Here is a 19,238-nt window from a genome sequence, read left to right on the forward strand (position 1 = left end):
GAAGGAAACTTCCACCCCAGTTTGTTTTGTAATATGGAACGGCAGCACCACCATTTTGCTTGGTGGTCTAATCAGAGAAAATAGAGACAGCAATGATTGTATGAATTCATTTCTATGTGCTATTCAAAGTCAGAAAGATAATACAAACCTTGTGCAGCAATGTATTTTTTCATTTCTTTAAAACCCTGTGATAGAAAGTCATGTATTATTATCCTGCAAGTACGGGTTCAGAAAAAAAATATATCTGTAAAGTCTAAGAGTTTAGAAGATGCTGAATAATGTCTGAGTACGAGTTTGCACATTTTAGATGAAAGTCACTCACATCGATATAGCTTGCATTTATGTAGTCGTATCCCTGCTCCCCGGGGCTTGTGTTAAGCTCCACACGATTGTAATCATCTTTTCATATGGAAACAAAAAAAAAAAAAAAAAATCAAGATCAAGAATGTCAATCAATGTTAGTTTGGTATAATTTTTTTGAAAGCAGGTGGGGGAACAAGAAGTTGAAAAGTTCGTGTTTGCATGATGTGCTTACAAGGGAGGATATCGATGTAACGGTTCTTGTTCTGGTTATAAGGCTTGCGTGCTTCTTTTATGGGATATTTACTGAAGACTCTGGGAATGCTCTGCAAAAGACAATATCCATCTGAGCCAAAAACTTTAGGTTAAAAAAACATTATAAACTCAGACAAAGAGGATGGATCCTTGTTTGTTTGTTTGTTTGTTTTTTTGCTCGCTATTCTGAATCCAGTTTTCTATTTCCATTTGTTTAGCATAAGATCCAAATCAATCAGCAGGATATAGTTCTAAATAAACCTATATAGAAATAACAATAATTCAGGCCTATTAAATAAATAATGTAATCCGAATGGTGACATAAAGATGCTTATCTTCATTTTCCATATACTTTTTTCCATATACATTTTCCGTACTTCAGATTATTATGAAGAGACTGTTATAGCCCTATTCAGACATATCTAATCTCCCTGATATTGAAAGGGGGGCTTTTTAAAAAGACCCTGAAATCTCTTGCTTTGGGGTGGGGTCAGGGCGACTGATTGGAACTGAGTATTTATTGGCCGGACACCCTTCCTGATGCCTATGGAGAGTTTGCAGCAGACAGTTACTAATTACGCCCGGAGAGAGGAATATCTGCTTAGGATCAAACTCACAGTCTCCTGTTGGTTAGGCAAGAGATCTACCTCTAGTTCACCACGCTGCTCCCTGATATTGAAAGGAAGTAAAAGAATTAAAATGTGTGAGACTCTTAGGGTGGGAACTATCTACTAAAAAAAGCTAACCACCAAGACCATACATAAACCTTCCTTAGATTTTCGATTGGGATACCAACCTGGAATTCATCCAGAAAAAGCCTTCCTTCATCTGCTATTTTTCTCTTGTAAGCTTCCCACAATAACTCCGCAGGGATTGGGTCTATGTTCTTCATGTGTCTTTCATCATCTTTAAAAGAGGTAGAAACACTTCCAGATAAGCCTATGCTCGTAGCTTCTAATATGTGTAATGAAACTGTAATTCAATACATGCTTGAGCACATGTGTCAAAATTATTGAATGGGTTTGCTGCCTGAACTCAATGAGCTAAGCTTTAAAACTGACTACCAAACTATTCAATCCAAGGGCATTTAATTCACTTATGGCATAGGCATTTAAGCCTTCACGGTAACAGTAGAGAAGCGAATAAAACAGCGCCTAAAATTAATATGGTCATACAACTGTAATTTATAACAACAGTTTTTCCATCTTTCCTTTTGGAGCCTTACATTTGCCAAGGTTGAGAACATTGAGATGAAGGAAGCATACATTTTTCTTGTACTTATTCCTTTTTTTTTTCCAGGAAAAAAAGGTATACATGGGTATTACTTTTAGATACTGTTTTTAACATTCTTCGAAGGTGCTAATTGCATTTTTAAAAAACCCATATATAGCCACAAAGGCTTTGAAATTTGTTTTGATCAAGGATCAGGAAAGAATTCGTCTTTTCCCACATATTGTATAATTTTTGTGATGCTAATCAGGCCACATTCTATTTACAATCCAGCCTGAATTAGAGCAAGATGACTTTTATGTCTTATTAAATTTGGTCCTCATTTACAAAGGAAAAACAACAGTCTTTTAAAGTACCTAGTTTAGCCCATGTGTTCTTTGTATTAGAAACTCTCAAAAAGGCTCTAAAGAAATGTGAAATTATTCTGAAGGAAGTTTAGATTCACTGCTTAAAATGACATCATAACAAAGCTAAAACTTCATTTCTGAGCAAAAGAGAGAGAATAAACTAAATAAAATAAAGAGTGGCCCCCGCTTTTCATGGTTATTTTCACAGTAATAATGAGGGCATGCTAATTCCATTGATATATAGGCCATGTATCCACCGATGTAAGAAGGGATGATGAAAGAGACAACACTGTGCTAAGAATTTCTCTTTGTTGCACCTTAGTTCAGAAGCAGGGCAGGAAAACTCATCGGGCTAGAGAATTCCATGTAGCAATGGGGTTTATGAACCTCTGGAAAAAAACCTTTCATAGTACCATTTCAAGAATCCTGTACTTTCTAGAATTTTTAAATATTTACCTCTTGTTACAAGCCTTACGCCTTCTTCTTCATCACTGCAAAAAAACATCAAGAGATAAAATTGAATGGTGAGAACAAAATATTACTATTTTTCAATAGATATTAATGAGTATGCACATGATGTAGTTTGAATGTGAGCATAGTAAGCCTTTTTTTCCCCTCTAATTCTGCTACTCCAGCTTTGAAAAAGAGCAGGTCCCCCTTCTGCTCACAAAGACCCAGCACAGCAGAGTGTGCTCCCCTGTTGCATATTAACAACTATTTCAAATGCCACATTTTTTAAAGATAAACATGAGGACAGCCTCACCCTTGATGTACAACTGAGCATATTCCTGATCTACATTACAGTGTCATTAATTGATTCCCCTGGAGACTACTTGAAACTGGTTTCACTCTATTGGCAGATTGTAAGACAGGCATGGCTTCAATGCATGGCTCAGATCCTTTTACCAGGGTCTGAACCAGAGAAGCCTTCATGTGATGATTGTGTTAAGGCAGGTCACCTAATTCAAGAACTATCTGGACACTTGGTGTCAAGAATTAGTAGGAAGGTCTATGTATTGCACGTACATAATAAATGCACAAAAATGGATAGTTACTGGGGAAAAGTTAGGGGAGGGGAAGACAGAAAAAGAAAAGGTCATCTTTCAGACTTGCTGGCTGGAACTGAACCAGCATCTTGGGGGTGGGGGGGTGGGGGGGGGGGGGGGGGGGGGGGGGGGGGGGGGGGGGGGGGGGGGGGGGGGGGGGGTGGGGGGGGGGGGGGGGGGGGGGGGGGGGGGGGGGGGGGGGGGGGGGGGGGGGGGGGGGGGGGGGGGGGGGGGGGGGGGGGGGGGGGGGGGGGGGGGGGGGGGGGGGGGGTGGGGGGGGGGGGGGGGGGGGGGGGGGGGGGGGGGGGTTGGGGGGGGGGGTTTGGGGGGATTGGAGAGAGGGGGCGGAGGGGGATTTGGTGGGGGAGGGGGGGGGGGGGCAAGCGAGGTTCCCCCGACAGGAGTTCGGGGGGGGGGGGGGGGGGGGGGGGGGGGGGGGGGGGGGGGGGGGGGGGGCTAAATGTTCAATCTAAGTACAGGTTCATTATGGTCATTGCCCTTTAAAAAATAAATAAATATAAAATTATCAAGTTCCAAGGAGAATAAAAACCAAAAGAAAAGGTAAATAAATGAAAGAAGTACACAAAAGATACTTAAGATACTAAAAAGCGATTGCAAGTAATGTTAAAGAGAAATAAATTCTAAAAAGAAAATATTACTATTAAGAGCTAAATGAAGAAGGCCAAAATATTAATACAGGTAGTTCTCAATTGAAATGTTTGTTCAGTGACTGTTTGAAGTTCCAACAGTGCTGGAAAAAAAAAGAATTGTGACTGGTCCTTGCAATCACCACTGTTGTACCATCCTCATGCTCAGGTGATCAAAAATCAAGCACTTGGCACTTGGGGTCATGTGATCACAATTGGAGATCTTCCTAGTTGGCTTCCAATAAACAAAGTCAATGGGGAAAGTTGGATGCATCTAATGATTGCGTGATTTATTTAATAGCTGTAGTGATTCACTTCTGCAATGATTCAGTTAACAACCGTAGCAAAAATGTCATAACATTGGGTGCAACTCGTTTAACAACCACCATGTTTTGCAACATAAATTCTGATCCCCAGTGGTGGGATTCAATTTTTTTACTACCGATTCTGTGGGCGTGGCTTGGTGGACATGGCAGGGGGAGGATACTGTAAAATCTCCAGTCAGAGGTGGTATTTGCCGGTTCTCCAAATTACTCAAAAATTACCACTACCGGTTCTCCAGAACTGGTCAGAACCTGCTGAATACCACCTCTGCTGGTCCCAATTGCAATCGTAAGTTGAGGACTATCTGTATAAAACCATTCCCCTCAGAAAATCAGAATTGCCATGAACTTTCATAAAATCAAAATAAATCAATCAACTGAGGGGAGGGACCTATGTAAGTACCGTGGTTAAAATCTGGAAGGCATTACTCTCTACTTTGAATACAGCTAACTGTAATTGTGATAATAATAAAGAATTCTGTCTATAATTTTGTGCAAAATTTTCTATGATTTTTTGCAACACAATGACAATGATAATTGTACAGATCATTTGCAACAGAGAAGCTGCCCAAGTGTTCTCTTCCAGGCATATGTAATGGGACAGACCAGGGTGCAGTTTTCCTATGATTGTCATACACACTTAGGCGAGGAAAGGAATGCATTTCACAAAGTTACCTTGAGCTCTTTCTGTTAAGGATGTATATTTTATACAAGACAAGAAGTAAAGCCAAAACGGTTACAATAATCAGGAATGCCAAGAATCCAATGACGGCTTTAGTATCATCTGTAGAATGAGATGAAATGAAACAATGAGTTTTGGAAATGTCAACATTTTGTTATCATCCTGTGTTTTCAGTAAGCAAATTAAACTAATCAGTAAATTAAAAGGAATTTTTAAAATGTTAACATACACTTGGTGGTTATTTTTTCCGATATTGGCTCTGTAGAATAATGTCCATTGGAAACAAGTACCTGGTAAGAAGAAGACACAATAAATGCAGAGACCTGAAATGGAGCAAAAACAAACTCTTGCACAAACTTTTATGAAAGCTATACCATATGAAACCTTCATTAAGAATATAAATGTCTTAAGGAGCTATAAGAATCAGCTCAAAAATACAAAATAGAAATAAGAAAATAAATTTTTCACCCTGCCCTCATTTATGAAGAAGATTAAAGCTTTGATACTATATTAAAAAAAGAATTGCAAAGGAGACTGCCCAAGTGTTCAATGCCAGATACATATTAATTTTGAGGAAATGGCTGAGGATGCTTGGCTGTTAATTAATTAATTTATTTATTCAATTAGCAATTTGACTGTACTTGATTTAGTCCTGTTTAAAAAATGGTTGCAGGGTACCCCTGGCCAGATAAGGATGTAGTTACTACATCTGACCAAAGGGATAAAAGATACACTTGGTCCTTGAAACTACTTGTCAATTGACAACTACTAATGACAATGATAGACCCGAGTACTGCTAAGTATTGCTCTTATAATTTTGGAGTAATCCATTCCAGAACAGTGTGTCCTGAATTTAATCACCAGATGAACCAAGCACAAACAGCAATTTTGGTTTGTGGACATGTCATCCTTTACCCAGTCCAGTAGCTTGCTGAAGGACTGATTCAGGCCATCAATTTAATTCATTCTTTTCTCAAAATTTTGACTTCACTGATTGACGAATAAGCAGATAGATATAATGTATTGGGGAGTGGGGGGGAGTGAAATATCTCAGTCTCAAGTTTAGAGCAATGCAACTTACTTGAAAAGTGTATGTTTTCAAAAAAGAAAGGTTGTCCACTTTGAATTTGCAATTGTCGGAGTTTTTTTTATCACCGCTATCCCATTTTAATGTATAGACGAGGCGAGGTCCATTTAATTTCTCTGGTCCCACACAAGAAACTTCTACAATATTGTTTCCATCTTTGGATATGCTTAACTCAAGTTTTTTCAAAGGACTTGGTTCTGTTGAAAATTAAAATGGTTTTCATTAAAAGAAAATAAGCAGCACTAAGAGCGCAGGAATCAGAATGCTTCAGCAATTTCAGGTAGTTCTTTTTTTAATGATTGCAATCAGCTGTTAAGCCAAATGATCAATATGTGAAGACGTGACTAAGAACGAGACAGTGATGGACACTGTGAAATTCACTGGTTGCTGCTGTTTCACTCAAATAAAATTCTTTTATACAGTGTCCTGTGTTTGACCCATTTCCCCCCTTTTTTGTTCCCTTCCAGGGCAGAGAGATTGCTTAAACAAGCAACAGATAGCCCTCAACTTACAACAGTTTGTTTAGTAACCGTTCAAAACTACAACGGCTCTGAAAAATGTGACTTATGACCATTTTTCACAGTTACGACCTTTGCACCATCCCCATGATGATGGGATCAAAATTCAGATCCTTGGCAACTGATTCATATTTATGACTCTTGCAGTGTCCCAGGGTCACACGGTCGCCTTTTGCAACCTTCTGACCAGCAAAGTCAATGGGGAAGCCAGCAGAGATGGTATTCAGCAGGTTCGGACCAGTTCTGGAGAACCGGTAGTGGAAATTTTGAGTAGTTCGGAGAACCGGCAAATATTGCCTCTGACTGGAGATTTTACACTATCCTTTCCCTGCCACGCCCACAGAACCAGTAATAAAAAAAAATTGAATCCTACTACTGGAAGCCAGGTTCACTTAACAACTGGGTTACTAACTTATCAACTGCAGTGGTTCACTTGGCAACTGTGTCAAGAAAATGGGGCAAAACTCACTTAACAAATGTCTCACTTAGCAACAGAAATTTTGGGCTCTGTCGTGGTGGTAATTTGAGGACTGCCTGTACGTCTTTCTGAGTTGTTTTTCTCTGCAGTGCAGCAGTTCCATAAAAAGTACTAACCACAATGACAAGGTCAGCTCTGTGACCTTAATTAGTTGATTAGAACTCTGGGTCACTGGCTGCTGCCATCTGAAACTGACAAGACCGTAATCAGTTTTGCACCGGATATTTTTGTTGTCCTAAATGTGTGCATTGGTTGGGAAGTGATTATTTTTACTAGTATTTATTACTGTCACTTTTACAAATGGTCACTATCTAAGGCAGTTGCTAAACAAGGACTATCTGTACATAAAATATATTGTCCCGGTTCTACCTGTATTAATTATAGATGCTAGATATTTTCACTATTTCACTAGCATTCATCTTCAAGAAAATAAACCTATATTTTCAATAATTTCTTCTCCTCTTCACCCATAAAAACATGTTTTTTTTTCTAGCCATGAGGGTTATATACTCAGATATTGATATTCTTTGTGACACAGAATTCTTTCCTCCCTTTTAAAATTTATTTCCACAAACAATGATGATGAATGCAATCCATAAAATGCTCCAAAACTTCATTAGCAGTATATTAATTATAAGCTTTACATTGGCTGATACTTTAGAACAGGGCTTCAAACTGCCGGCTTGTGGGCCAGATGTGTCATGAGCTGGCCATTCCCATGCCTGGTTTAGTGAAGCGGAAAAAAGTCCCGATACATCACATGATGCCACCATGACGACATGAGTTTGACAACCCTGCTTTAGGAGGAACATTTTTACAGGATTTAGGAAAATCAGCAGAATAATTTTTCAAAATAAAATCCTGGTTTTCACTGATTCTCAATTTGATCCTCATTTTGCGTTGTGCAGATGGGGTGTGTTACAAAAGTCAAAATGGCAGCTAAAGTGGTACAACTGAAGTCCCACCTCGTGGTTTGTTTTTCTCCTGTGTGGCACATGTTATTATCATTTGGTTTTAGGGAACATTTGGAGGCAAAAGGTAATTCCAACATCTTTAAGTGTCTAGATTGTTTTTAGACTTCATCTGCTACCTTGAGCAGAAAGGTGAGAAACAAATCAAATCAATTTGTGGGACATTAAGTCAAATTATAAAATGTAGCTAATATTTTACAGTTTATTTTTTACAGTTCTGAACTGCCCTGAAAGGTGAAGATTGATCTATATCATCTATCTATCTATCTATCTATCTATCTATCTATCTATCTATCTATCTATCTATCTATCTACCTATCTATCATCTTCTATCTAACTATCTATCTATCATCTTCTATCTAATTGTTGAGGGCAATATGCTGATTCTCTAAACTGCTTAGAATGTGCTAGGAAGCACTATGAAGCTGTATTTAAGTCTAAGTGCTATTGCTATTGCTATTGCTACTGTTATATAGTTGCTCAACTCACATATAGTGACTCTGGATGGAATACAACATTAAAAATCCACAGTTAAACATTCACAGTTTAAACCCCCACCTGCATCCCTTGGTGGCAACAACAGAATCAGACAAACCACTTAATTGGTTCCAAATAGCATCTCTAAGTTTTGGGAAGCTTTGGGAACAAATCATGTGCTCAAGGCCTTGATTATACTTTGAAATTGCATTTCTACACTTGGTTAGCAACAAAAATTATATTATCGTGGTTGGTTGCAGTCAGACAGCTGTTTAGGCTGGATTAGATTTTTTTTTAATGTACCTATTGAGTCCTTCCCAAGGATCTGGGTTAAACGGTTGTTGTTTGATAATATCAAAGATATCATTACAGGATGTAAGTTGTTTCAAGTAAACTTGCCTTTTGCAATTGACTGATCATGATTTTGTCATGCAGGGAAATTTACTGGAGCAAGCAATATGTTGGAAAGAGTTAGTGGGTGAAAAGAAAACAGGCTGTGAAAGAACATGGTGACTGGACACCATCCAAAGCTGATAGCAGTCAAATTATAGAAAGACTCAAAGAAGTAGTGCAAGACTGGAAGATATGGAGAGATCTGGCCTATAGAATCACTGAGAGTCAGACACAACCAGAGGTGGTATTCAACCGGTTCACACTGGTTCGGGTGAACTGGTAGCGGTGATGTGGCATGGAACACTGAACCAATGGCGACCCCTGGCTGGCTACGCTCCCGATCCGGTTGCCCAGTTGCCCACTTGCCCTAGTCACTCTCCTAGCTTTCCCTACCATGAGGCGGCTGTGGCACAGCTCTGGCAGATGTCCCAGGGCTGCTGCACATGCGCACTGCATGGGCAGCCACTATACATGCAGTGCGCGTGTGCAGCAACCCCGGGATATCCGTCCACCTCCCACCCTCCTGGAGCATGTTTTCTTCCTTCTCCTGGCGGATGTGCCTCTTCCAGCCCAGCCCGGCCCAGCCAGCCAGCAGATGGGTGGGTGGATGCTTCTCACCCCCCTTGTTATAAGATGCCTGCAGCTGCGGCGTGCTTTTTTCAGTGTGGCTGCAGTCTAGCAACCACACCGAAAAAAGCATGCCCTGTTCTATGTGCTGGGCCCAACAAGTCTGAGTAACCAGCGCATAGAACAGGATGCCACTAGACCATTGGAGAAGCGGAGTGAAGCCAGAGATCAGTAACTGCCTCTTTCACAGTGCAAGAAGCCTCCCCGAATTGGCTGGCTGGTCTCCTCCTTCTCTGCCTATTTGTTCTGTATGGCCGAGGAGGAGGAGGAGACCAGCTGGCCAATTTGGGGAGGATTTCTGCCCAAAAGAGATGGCTGGAAACTGAAAAAGAGTCACCTCCAGCAGCTGCCCCTTTGGCTGGCTGATCTCCTCCCCCTCGGCCATACAAAACAAACGATGGAGAAAGAGAAGACCAGCCGGCCAATTTGGGTAGGATTTCTGTGCTGCAAAAGAGGCCGCTACTGATCTCCAGCTTTGCTCCACTTCTCCAACGGTCCAGTGCAGCCCTGTTCTATGTGCCGGCTGCTCGGACTTGCAGGGCCTGGCATATAGAACAGGGCATGCTTCTTTCGGTGCAGCTGCTAGACTGCAGCTGCACCAAAAAAACATGCAGCAGCTACAGGCATCTCACAACAAGGGGGGAGAGAAGCCCCAGGACACTGGTCACTTGGTGGCTGGCTGGGCCGGGCTGGAAGAGGAGTGTTTGCCAGGAGAAAGAAGAAAGTGTGCTCTGGGAGGGTGGGCGCCGGGCAGGTGGGTGGACGTCCCGGGACCACTTAAAAGTTGACTTTAAGAGCATCCCCATGCAAGAAGCCGAGAACCGAGAGCAAAAGTAGTGGCAGCAGGAGTGACACTCCACAAGAAGTGTAAAGGGAGGCAGACACCGTGCCTCTGAGGAAAAGAGGAGGTGTCAAAATCCTGGCTGTCACCCGGGAGGGGACCTTGGAGGGATCCATCACATGCCCCTGTCGCCCCTGCCCCCACTACTTTTGCTCTCGTTCTCAGCTTCTTCCATGGGGGCACTCTTAAAGTCGACCTTTAAGAGCTGGAAGATGTTTTGTTAGATCACTGCCAACTCATCATTGGGTGAGGTGTAGCCCCTGAGAAGTCTTCCTTCACGCTCCTTGTGCACGCCGGGAGCGCCTAACCAGAGCAAGAGAGAGTGAAGTTGACTGCTAAGAGGCGAGCACTTTGGCTTCCCCTCTTGCTCCTCAGAGTCACCCTGAGCTGGTATGGTTCTTTACTTGGGCAGCCAGGCAGCCGCAGCAGCCCCAGCAGCAGAACCAGGCAGCGCCACAACAATGAAGTACAGTAAGATTTGGCAGTGCAAATTTATCTCTGAGGGGCTTCTGGTTCTGGCAAAAAAAAAAAAAAAACCACTCCAAAACAAAACCCATTCGGCAGGCAGACTCGGCAGGCAGTCGTGATCTTTAGTTGGACTTTTTTTTGGTTAGCCCAAGGGCTGGGGAGGAGGGGAGGAAGGTACGTGGGAAATCACCCTGTCTCTGCAGCATCGATCATGTGACTGAGTGGGCGTGGCCAACTCGATGTCACTCGCAGCAAGGTGCCGCACCATCTTGCCCAGTTGGCCACATGACCACCAAGCCACGCCCACCAAACAAGCCACACCCACAGAACCGGTAGTAAAAAAAAATTGAATCCCACCACTGGACACAACTGAATGGATATCATCATCATCATCATTTTGTTTTTAACTCTTGGGTCATTTGCAACAGGTAAACCCCTTTGGAGGTGCAATGGGTCAGTTAAAGATGCTGAGTTTGTCAGGTGGAAAGGAACAGCCCAGTTTTAGAACTGAATGCTGCTCAATGGGATGAGTTCCCATTACTTGTCCCAGCTTCTCCTCATCTAGCAGTTCGAAAGCATGCAAATGTAAATAGATAAATAGGTACCACTTTGGCAGGAAGGATTCATGCACCTTGGCATATAGTGATGTTGGCCATGTGACCACAGAAATGTTTTCAGACAAGAATGGTTTCCTTGACTAAGAAACAGAATGAACATTGCCCCTAGAATCAGACACAATTTGAGTGGGGAAACCGTCACCTTTAAACACTTTCTCTTTTAATAGTCCTGCAGCTGCTGGCCCTGGTTGTTCAGCCAACAGTCCTGAGTTCTGTGCCCCATTTGTACACTTGTGAAGTACACATGATGGCATTTTTTATGTATAACCATCCAGAGTCACTGGGAGTCAAATAGCATATAAATGTAATAAATAATAACAATAATATTTATTGTGATAATAACCTTACCCAATAATTATATATTCACAACTAAATATTCACAACTTACGTGTTGGCAGAGTCCTAATAATATCAATACAGGGATCCCCCTCAAGTGGTGGATTATTATTTTTCTCTGTGTATGCCCATACCATCACTTTATACTTTGTGTAAGGTTCTAAACCAGTCACTTTATGGTGCATGTTATTATTTTCTCTCATAAATCTTAGAACATCTGCAAATATTAAAAGCATAAATACATTCAAATATAAATAATGTTGATGCAGAGACACAAATTCAGAAATAATTATTGGCATTTATTTTCATAGAAGGAAACCAATCTCCCATTAAGATTGCCAAAATATAGATAGATGGATGAACATCTATTTTTTTCCTGAATCCAGCAACTTTCATTTGTCAAACTGAGATCTATTTTTTAAAGTTTAAGATTTTTATGTATTTTTATTTGTATTTTTTCAAACATATCCATTTCATTTGTAGTTTTGTGTATTAGACAGTTATTACAATTTTCTTTAACAATGCATTTATGAACATTGTTTTTTATAAATATATACATTTTTCTCTAATATATCTTTTAAAATTAGAAAACTAAAATGGTGCACTTTGAATATTAACTAACTTCAAGTTCTATATTAATATGAATTAGATGTAGAAGTAAATATACTTTCCAATGCAAACTAAAATTTCTTACCTTATTTCAGAATAATATTTTGTTTCGATTAATTTACCCTGAATTGATTTTTACCTCAGAATATTTATTGTAGTTTACAAGGTTTTCTCCCCCCCAGATAACAATATCCTGTTTCTCCAACAATATGGCCTCCCCCAATAGGAAGTCCCAGTATGTTTTATAGACATGAAATGAAATTAAGCCCCTCCCCCCAAATTAAGGCCTATATTAAAACATGCGAAATGGGGGGAATGGTGGGGGGGCTTGCCGTTAGGAAGTACTTTTGTTGCACACCAGGATATGGTGCTGCCTGCGTTGACCCCGATACGAAGTGCCCCACCAACGCCAAGTTCAACATCCAAGCCATCGCCGCCTGCCCGCCCGAAGATGCAAGGGGGGGGAATTAAGTCACCCCTGAAAAGATGGCTTAGGCTCAAAAAAAAAATAAGACCCGGCCTTATTATATGAGAAACACGGTATATTGTTCACTTCAAATGTGTGTAAACATTGAGGCAATTATTATTGGTGTTAATGCTGGAATTTGGAAGATTGAGAATTCCATTCCACTAAATTCTAGCTCTATCTATCATCTGTCTGTCTATCCACTTGGGGAAATTAGTCTTCTAAAAAACATAGTGGATCATGAGATTAGAACTCTAGGCTGATGTTTGGCAAATACCACCTCTGACTGGAGATTTTACAGTATCCTTCCCCTGCCATGTCCACCAAGCCACGCCCACAGAACCAGTAGTAAAAAAAATGGAGTCCCACCACTGCATCTATTGCCCCACCTTCCAAGAGAGAGGGTATAATTTGAGGTCCAGAAAGAGTGGCTGAGGAATAACCGCTGTGCTCCACCAATATCTGCCATGTCTGTCTGCTAATTGAAACAGTGGGTTGATACTTTCAAGATACATGGGGTCTAAAGAAAGGAGAACTCCTTCCACTTGGAGGAATCAATACAAAATCAAACTATTTTCAGTGTTAGTGATAAAGATTAGAAAACTACTCTGAAAATATCCTTGAAATTAACAGAGATCAATAGAGGAAACCTATTACTAGGAGAAGACATGAACAAGAGCAGCTATTTACCATGGTTATTACAATTATCCATCCAGAAAATTTTGAAAATATTTTTTTTAAATCCTGAAAATGCATGAGTAGGTGCTTTCAGACAATTAGAAATACATACCAGTAGTACATAGCAATAGTAGTATTAGTATTATTATATATACATACCATCAGTTTCAGCATGGAGTATTTTGATATTATAACCATGAATAGGGCCATTTCTCAGGTTTTGTGGTGCACTCCAATCAACTGTTATACTTTCTTTAGTTGAGTTTAATGGACAGCTTTTAGGTCGGTCTGGTACTGATACAAAAATTAACAGAAAAACAAGTAATGATAAAATAACAATCTCTGGGACATGACAACAACAACAGAATACGAGCAATATAAATCATGACTACCATGACTTTACAGAAGGGAAATAGAACCAATGTCAAGCAGTAGATTGTGTATTTCCAGAAAATGTCAGGAATTTCAGGTCTTAGAAAAGTTTATCAACTCCAAACAGAGTAAGAATACAAGACCAGCAAGTCCTACATGAGGTTAGTCACCCACACAGACCGACCACTTCAATTCCAATTCTGCTTTTATAACTTCTACTTGGCCCAAAGGTGATATTTATTCCTTAAGTTCAGGGTAAGATGTATGGTGGTAGCCTCTGTTGAGAGTTGGGTGGCTTGTAAGTACACTAAACTCCTCTTTCCACAAAATACATCTCTTTAGAAATCACATATTGGTCTCTAGAATCTCCTGTCAGCTGGGCCCATGAACAATGGATCATAAACTTTCATCATTTCTAATTGGTCATATTTTTTTAGTGACTATAAGAACAGTTAATCATTCCCAATTACTTCTGATTGGATGAGATGAACAGTCAACCCTATGCTAAATGTGGCACAGGGATGTAAATATGTGCAATTATCCTGTGGCCTGTGTGCACAGAGAGAGAGAGAATTTATAACAACAACAAAATCTTCAAGTTATTGAGGATTTTGGAAAATCAAAATACAAATGGCCTACATTCTCCAAGTAACTTACAATCTTCTTGTTAATTGAGGTTCTGACTCCTTCAAATTCAGCTTGATCCCTTATGATGCTATGGACATATCTATCTAATTTTCTCAGCAGCAATTAATAGCATTGAGTTCCAGGCTTTTCTCAATCTAATCTAAAGTCCCGAGATTACTAATGTTCTCAAGATCAACTAATCATATATTGTTTATACTGTTGCACCAAACCAAAAAAAAAAATTGAAGGAGTAAAAAATTAACAAGATCCTAAGAATTAAACATCATCTTTTAGATGACCATGGACTTTGGGCCAAGCTAAATGTTGAATGCATATTCACACTTAATATGCATGATTTCTTTGGTCCTGAAAAGAAGTAAGTTACCTTCACAAGGAGGAATCAGAAACTAGTGCCATTCCTATCTTTAATGGCTATCTCATCTTGGGCTAATTCTCTTTAATCTCATTATTCTGTGATAATTTGATTAAAGAGCCATCCTATGCTTTAGTCAGAGGGCTTTAATTATGGAGTTTTCCATCTTAATTAAAAAAAAACTGTGTTGGTTTGCCGTTGGCTAGGCAAAAGTAAAGTCATGCTTTTCCAGATATCTATGAAGTCTCTACAGTAGGGGTGTCAAACTCACGTCATCACAGCAGCATCACATGATGTATCTGGAATTTTTCCCCCTTCAGTAAACTGGGCGTGGGCATGGCCAGCGCCTGATGCATCCGGTCCATGGGTTGGGAGTTTGACACCCCTGCTCTACAGCATCTCTACAGCATTCATTGTATGGAAACATTCACAGGATTCTAAGCATATCCTACCAGAGATGTGTAATCCTTGAGTCTGATTCAATAGTTCTGAAAAAATCTTTTTAGGACAGGAATCAGTTCAGTTAGTTTCCATTAAAATTATTCAGAGGTTGGCTAGTAAGACTAAAATGCAAGCTGAGCAGAATGACCAGACTTGACAACTCTGCCTCCATTTTCCCTATGGACCTGGCTGTTTATAATGAACTTGGCTGATTTAGCATTATAATCTGATATATTTTACCAATTATCAGTTACCAGGATCTCAATACATATCTCTTCCTGTTTAAACACATGTAGAAAGATTAAGTTTCTGGGCAAATTTAGTAAGCAGTAAGCAACAAAATATTTTAAAAAATCACGGTGTGATACTCACTTCCATAGTCTGTTGTTAACTGACGTGTACGATGTACTGGTTTCTTAAGAAAATGTGATCCTTGAATACTTGAATTGCATGTGTAATTTGTGTTGGGTAACACGTTAAACAGATTCTGTGACTTTTTCCCTTCATCACAAATGGCACTAAACTCATTACCTGTAAGGAATGACAAAAGTGATTGCCCTGAAATCCAGGCATCTGGGAGATTCTACATCTTTAATAGTCTTGCCAACCCTGGATATAATTGTCCTCCCAATTTGTAAACTTCAACTCCTAGAATTATCAAAACATATAAGCATCATTGAGAATTCTGTAAATTTAAATGCTCAGGAACAACCAGAGTTGAGAATTTTGACCTGCATGCTGAGTTTTGATTTGATTTTTAAAGAAGGAAATAACGATTTGGTATTCCAAGGAGAGAAAAAAATAGATCTACAATTGAATATAAATCACTCTAAAGGCAATCCACTATTTTACTTAATAAATAATAGTACTAAAATAGTACTACACTATAGTCCTCCTGTAGTGGCCATAATTGGGACCCACAATTTGATTGTTAGATGAAGCAGACACTAAATGAAACCATGGCTGTACTTATAATCTTTCTTCAGCTTTCTTTTGCTTTACAGATGTTTGAAAGTCATAAATGTGAGGACTGGTCACAAAGTCACTTTTCATCACTGTATAAGTCAGTTGCTCAATGAGGACTTCTTACAAGAGCATACATGAAAACGCAAATTCTTTAAACATTTTTATAATATTGCCTTTATCTTTTATAAGGTGAAACGCTTATATACAAAGTACTCATTGATTTCCCCATTAATTTCAGATCAAATGCCAACTGATTGCTTTTAAAAAAAAATCCTACCCTTTGGGAAACAACAATATGAATATTTCAATTCACACTTATCATCAGTGTCCCAAAATAAATTTATTGTAATATTAGTGACGGTTGCACTCAATTGCTTGTTATCTGAAAGAGAGGAAGAGAAAGAAAAATGAATTCATTTAAGTATTTTTCATGTTTTAAAAAAATGCTTGAAAATTACCTCCTACATACAATGAATGGGTTACAAAACTATACACTGGAGGAAAAATGAATGAAGTTTTCAACAAACAAGAGAGGAAAAAGAAAGGTAGAAGTGTAATTGCAAAGATGAGCAGCTCCTTATTAATCTTTTCAAATAATCTTTTCTCATATTTCGATCACAACATTAGAAACTCTTTTTCTCCCATGGGCTGATAGGCCTGGCCTATCTCTCCCCACAGGACTAAAGTATACATTGCCATTTCCAGTCAGAGTCATCTTAGTTTCTCCCATGTTTCTCAAACTGAAATCTTCACCTGCCTACCAAGCCACAGTTTCTAGGAAGCTGGGATACAAGTTGTGGGATGAGGCAGGGGTGGGATACGACAGGGTTAACTACCGGTTCGGGATTTACGAGCTTCCCTGCACGCTGTGAGCCGCGCGCCTGTAAATCGTCATCAGCATGCTGTGTGCAGAGACGCAGCCTTGAAAACAGCCCTCTTTTCCTGCTTTTTTAACTGCAGCTGTGCCCCATTTGGCAGCTGAAGTTGAAAAATCAGGAAATAAAGATCAGGTAAGAGCCCGGTGGGCATGTGGGCAAAAACATCAACAGACATAGAACCGGTTCTATGTCTGCTGCTCTTCAGACCTACCGGTTCTACAGAGGTGGACAGAACCAGTAGAAACCCACCCCTGGGATAAGAGAAGCAGGAATAGCAAGTGAAACCAGTTTCTGGTTTTTAGCTGTTAAGTGGGAATTACTGGATAAATTCCCTGAAGGTTGTTAAATCTTCAGCTTTACATTTGAAAAGCAAAATCCCCCAGCCATTCCTATTTTAAATTTATTGCACAAATATTCTTTAAAGCAGATTCTAATTTCTTAACAACCAGTTCTGTTGGTGTGGCCTAATTTGTGAGTGTGGCTTGGTGATCATGTGACTGGGTGGGTATGGCTTGCTGACTGGGCATGGTTTTGTGGTCATGTGACTGGATGGGAGTGGCTAGGTGGTCATATGACTGGCTGGGCGTGGATTGTTGGTCATATGATGAAGTAGGCATGGCTAGGTGGCCATGTGACTAGCAAACCAAATATAAGGGGTCCTTGCTTAATGGCCAGTTGCTTAGCAAGTGTTCTAATTTTTGACTGACCTCCCTAGAGCTACTTGACCTGTTTTTGGTGTTTTCACAGCCATGCGTGCATGCACGCACACACACACTTATGATCAATTAAAACATCCCACAGGAGTTTAGTCTTGTGACTGAGGTTTTCTATGTTTTTTGCCAGTTTCCAACAATTCCTTCTGGTTTCCAGTTAAAAATGCCCATTGGGGAAAATGGACTTGTTTAACAACCACAGTGTTTGCTTAATGACCACATGGTTCACTTAATGACCATGGTGTTTGCCTAACCTGGGGTCTACAACCTTAAACACTCAGAGCCATTTTTCTATTTTCTTTTAAACAGGTATCTCTCTCTCTATCCCCCCCCTCTTTCTTTTTCCCTCTTTCTCATCTGTCTCTTATCTCTCTCTTTCCCTCCCTCCCTGTCTCTCTCTCTGTCTTCTCTCTGTGTGTGTCTTCTCTCTCTCTTTCCCTCCCTCTCTCTCTCTGAGTCTTGTCTCTCCCTTCCCCCCTCTTTCTGTCTCTTGTCTCTCTCTTTCCTTTCCTCCCGCCTTCTGTCTCTTTCTCTGTCCATCCCTGGGGGTTGGGGAATATAAGTCAATTTTTTTCAGTGCTGTTATAACTTTAAACAAGGCTAAACAAATAGTTGTAAGTCAAAGACTATCTGTATCTGCAGGTTTAACTTTCCAATTAGCATCTAACTAAACTTCAGCTGCATCTCTGCACCAGGCACATAGGATAATTTCCTTATTCCCAAAATGCAGGAAAATAACCCAGGCTCACAAGGAGTTGTACTTGTGATATTTTTCAAACATAGCAACTTTAAGACATGTGGACTTCAATTCCCAGAATTCCCCAGGCAGCGTGAGACCTGATCATTTGATAATTCCCAAGTCAGTAACATAAAAGAATTACCAACTTTAAAGATACTGAGTATTGTATCTCTGTATGAATTGATTTAGTAAGATTCCATACTTACCATGCTCGTGTCTCTGCTTGGACAGAACCATCAAGGCACTTCTACTAGATTGCCCCTTGTACCAAGGTTCTGATTTAATATTGCCTCCTCCTCCTTACTAAATGCATGGATTGACCTCAAATGGATGTTACCTATTTTCTACTGGTGAATTAATCTATAAAATGTAATATAAACTGCCCCTTCCTCACAAGGACACAGCTTTAAAGATATTAAAGTCCCCCCCTCAAGGGATACTTGCTCCAGGCTACTTTAAAAGGCTTTAAATCCCAGTTCAATGCTTCCTGGAATTTTTCCTTGTAGCACTGAGCGCCTTAGCTTTTATTTTGAAATCCAGCACTCTTGGGCTTCAGCGCTAACGCAAGGAGCTACTCAGTGCTCCAAGAGATGCCGGGAAGCCAATGAACTAGTAAATTAAATAATACTTTTAGACTATTTTCTCTCCCAGCAATCTGGGCTGAAGCAGAATTAAACAATATCTGCTCCTTTGTTTTCTGAATGGATTTTATAGGAAGGAGGCTTAATTTCAC

The 19,238-nt window shown here is 40.1% G+C and overlaps 1 protein-coding gene across 1 annotated transcript in view; it reads right to left on the reverse strand.

The window, feature by feature from the left end:
• Positions 1–19,238, reverse strand: part of PTPRC (protein tyrosine phosphatase receptor type C) — a 93,987-nt gene that overhangs the window by 17,155 nt on the left and 57,594 nt on the right. The window contains exons 8-19 of the mRNA XM_026671740.2: positions 16,453–16,557; positions 15,582–15,740; positions 13,556–13,690; positions 11,696–11,860; positions 5,912–6,114; positions 5,060–5,120; positions 4,824–4,932; positions 2,589–2,623; positions 1,352–1,461; positions 536–626; positions 323–399; positions 149–185 (exon numbers count right to left, since the gene is read on the reverse strand). Of these exons, the coding sequence (XP_026527525.2) occupies positions 149–185; positions 323–399; positions 536–626; positions 1,352–1,461; positions 2,589–2,623; positions 4,824–4,932; positions 5,060–5,120; positions 5,912–6,114; positions 11,696–11,860; positions 13,556–13,690; positions 15,582–15,740; positions 16,453–16,557 (1,287 nt within the window). The remainder of the gene's footprint in view (positions 1–148; positions 186–322; positions 400–535; positions 627–1,351; positions 1,462–2,588; positions 2,624–4,823; positions 4,933–5,059; positions 5,121–5,911; positions 6,115–11,695; positions 11,861–13,555; positions 13,691–15,581; positions 15,741–16,452; positions 16,558–19,238) is intronic.

Source organism: Notechis scutatus, chromosome 3, assembly GCF_049901735.1.
Source record: "Notechis scutatus isolate UNSWTSFEM ecotype Mainland chromosome 3, rNotScu1.2, whole genome shotgun sequence".
Classification (NCBI taxonomy): Eukaryota; Metazoa; Chordata; class Lepidosauria; order Squamata; family Elapidae; genus Notechis; species Notechis scutatus.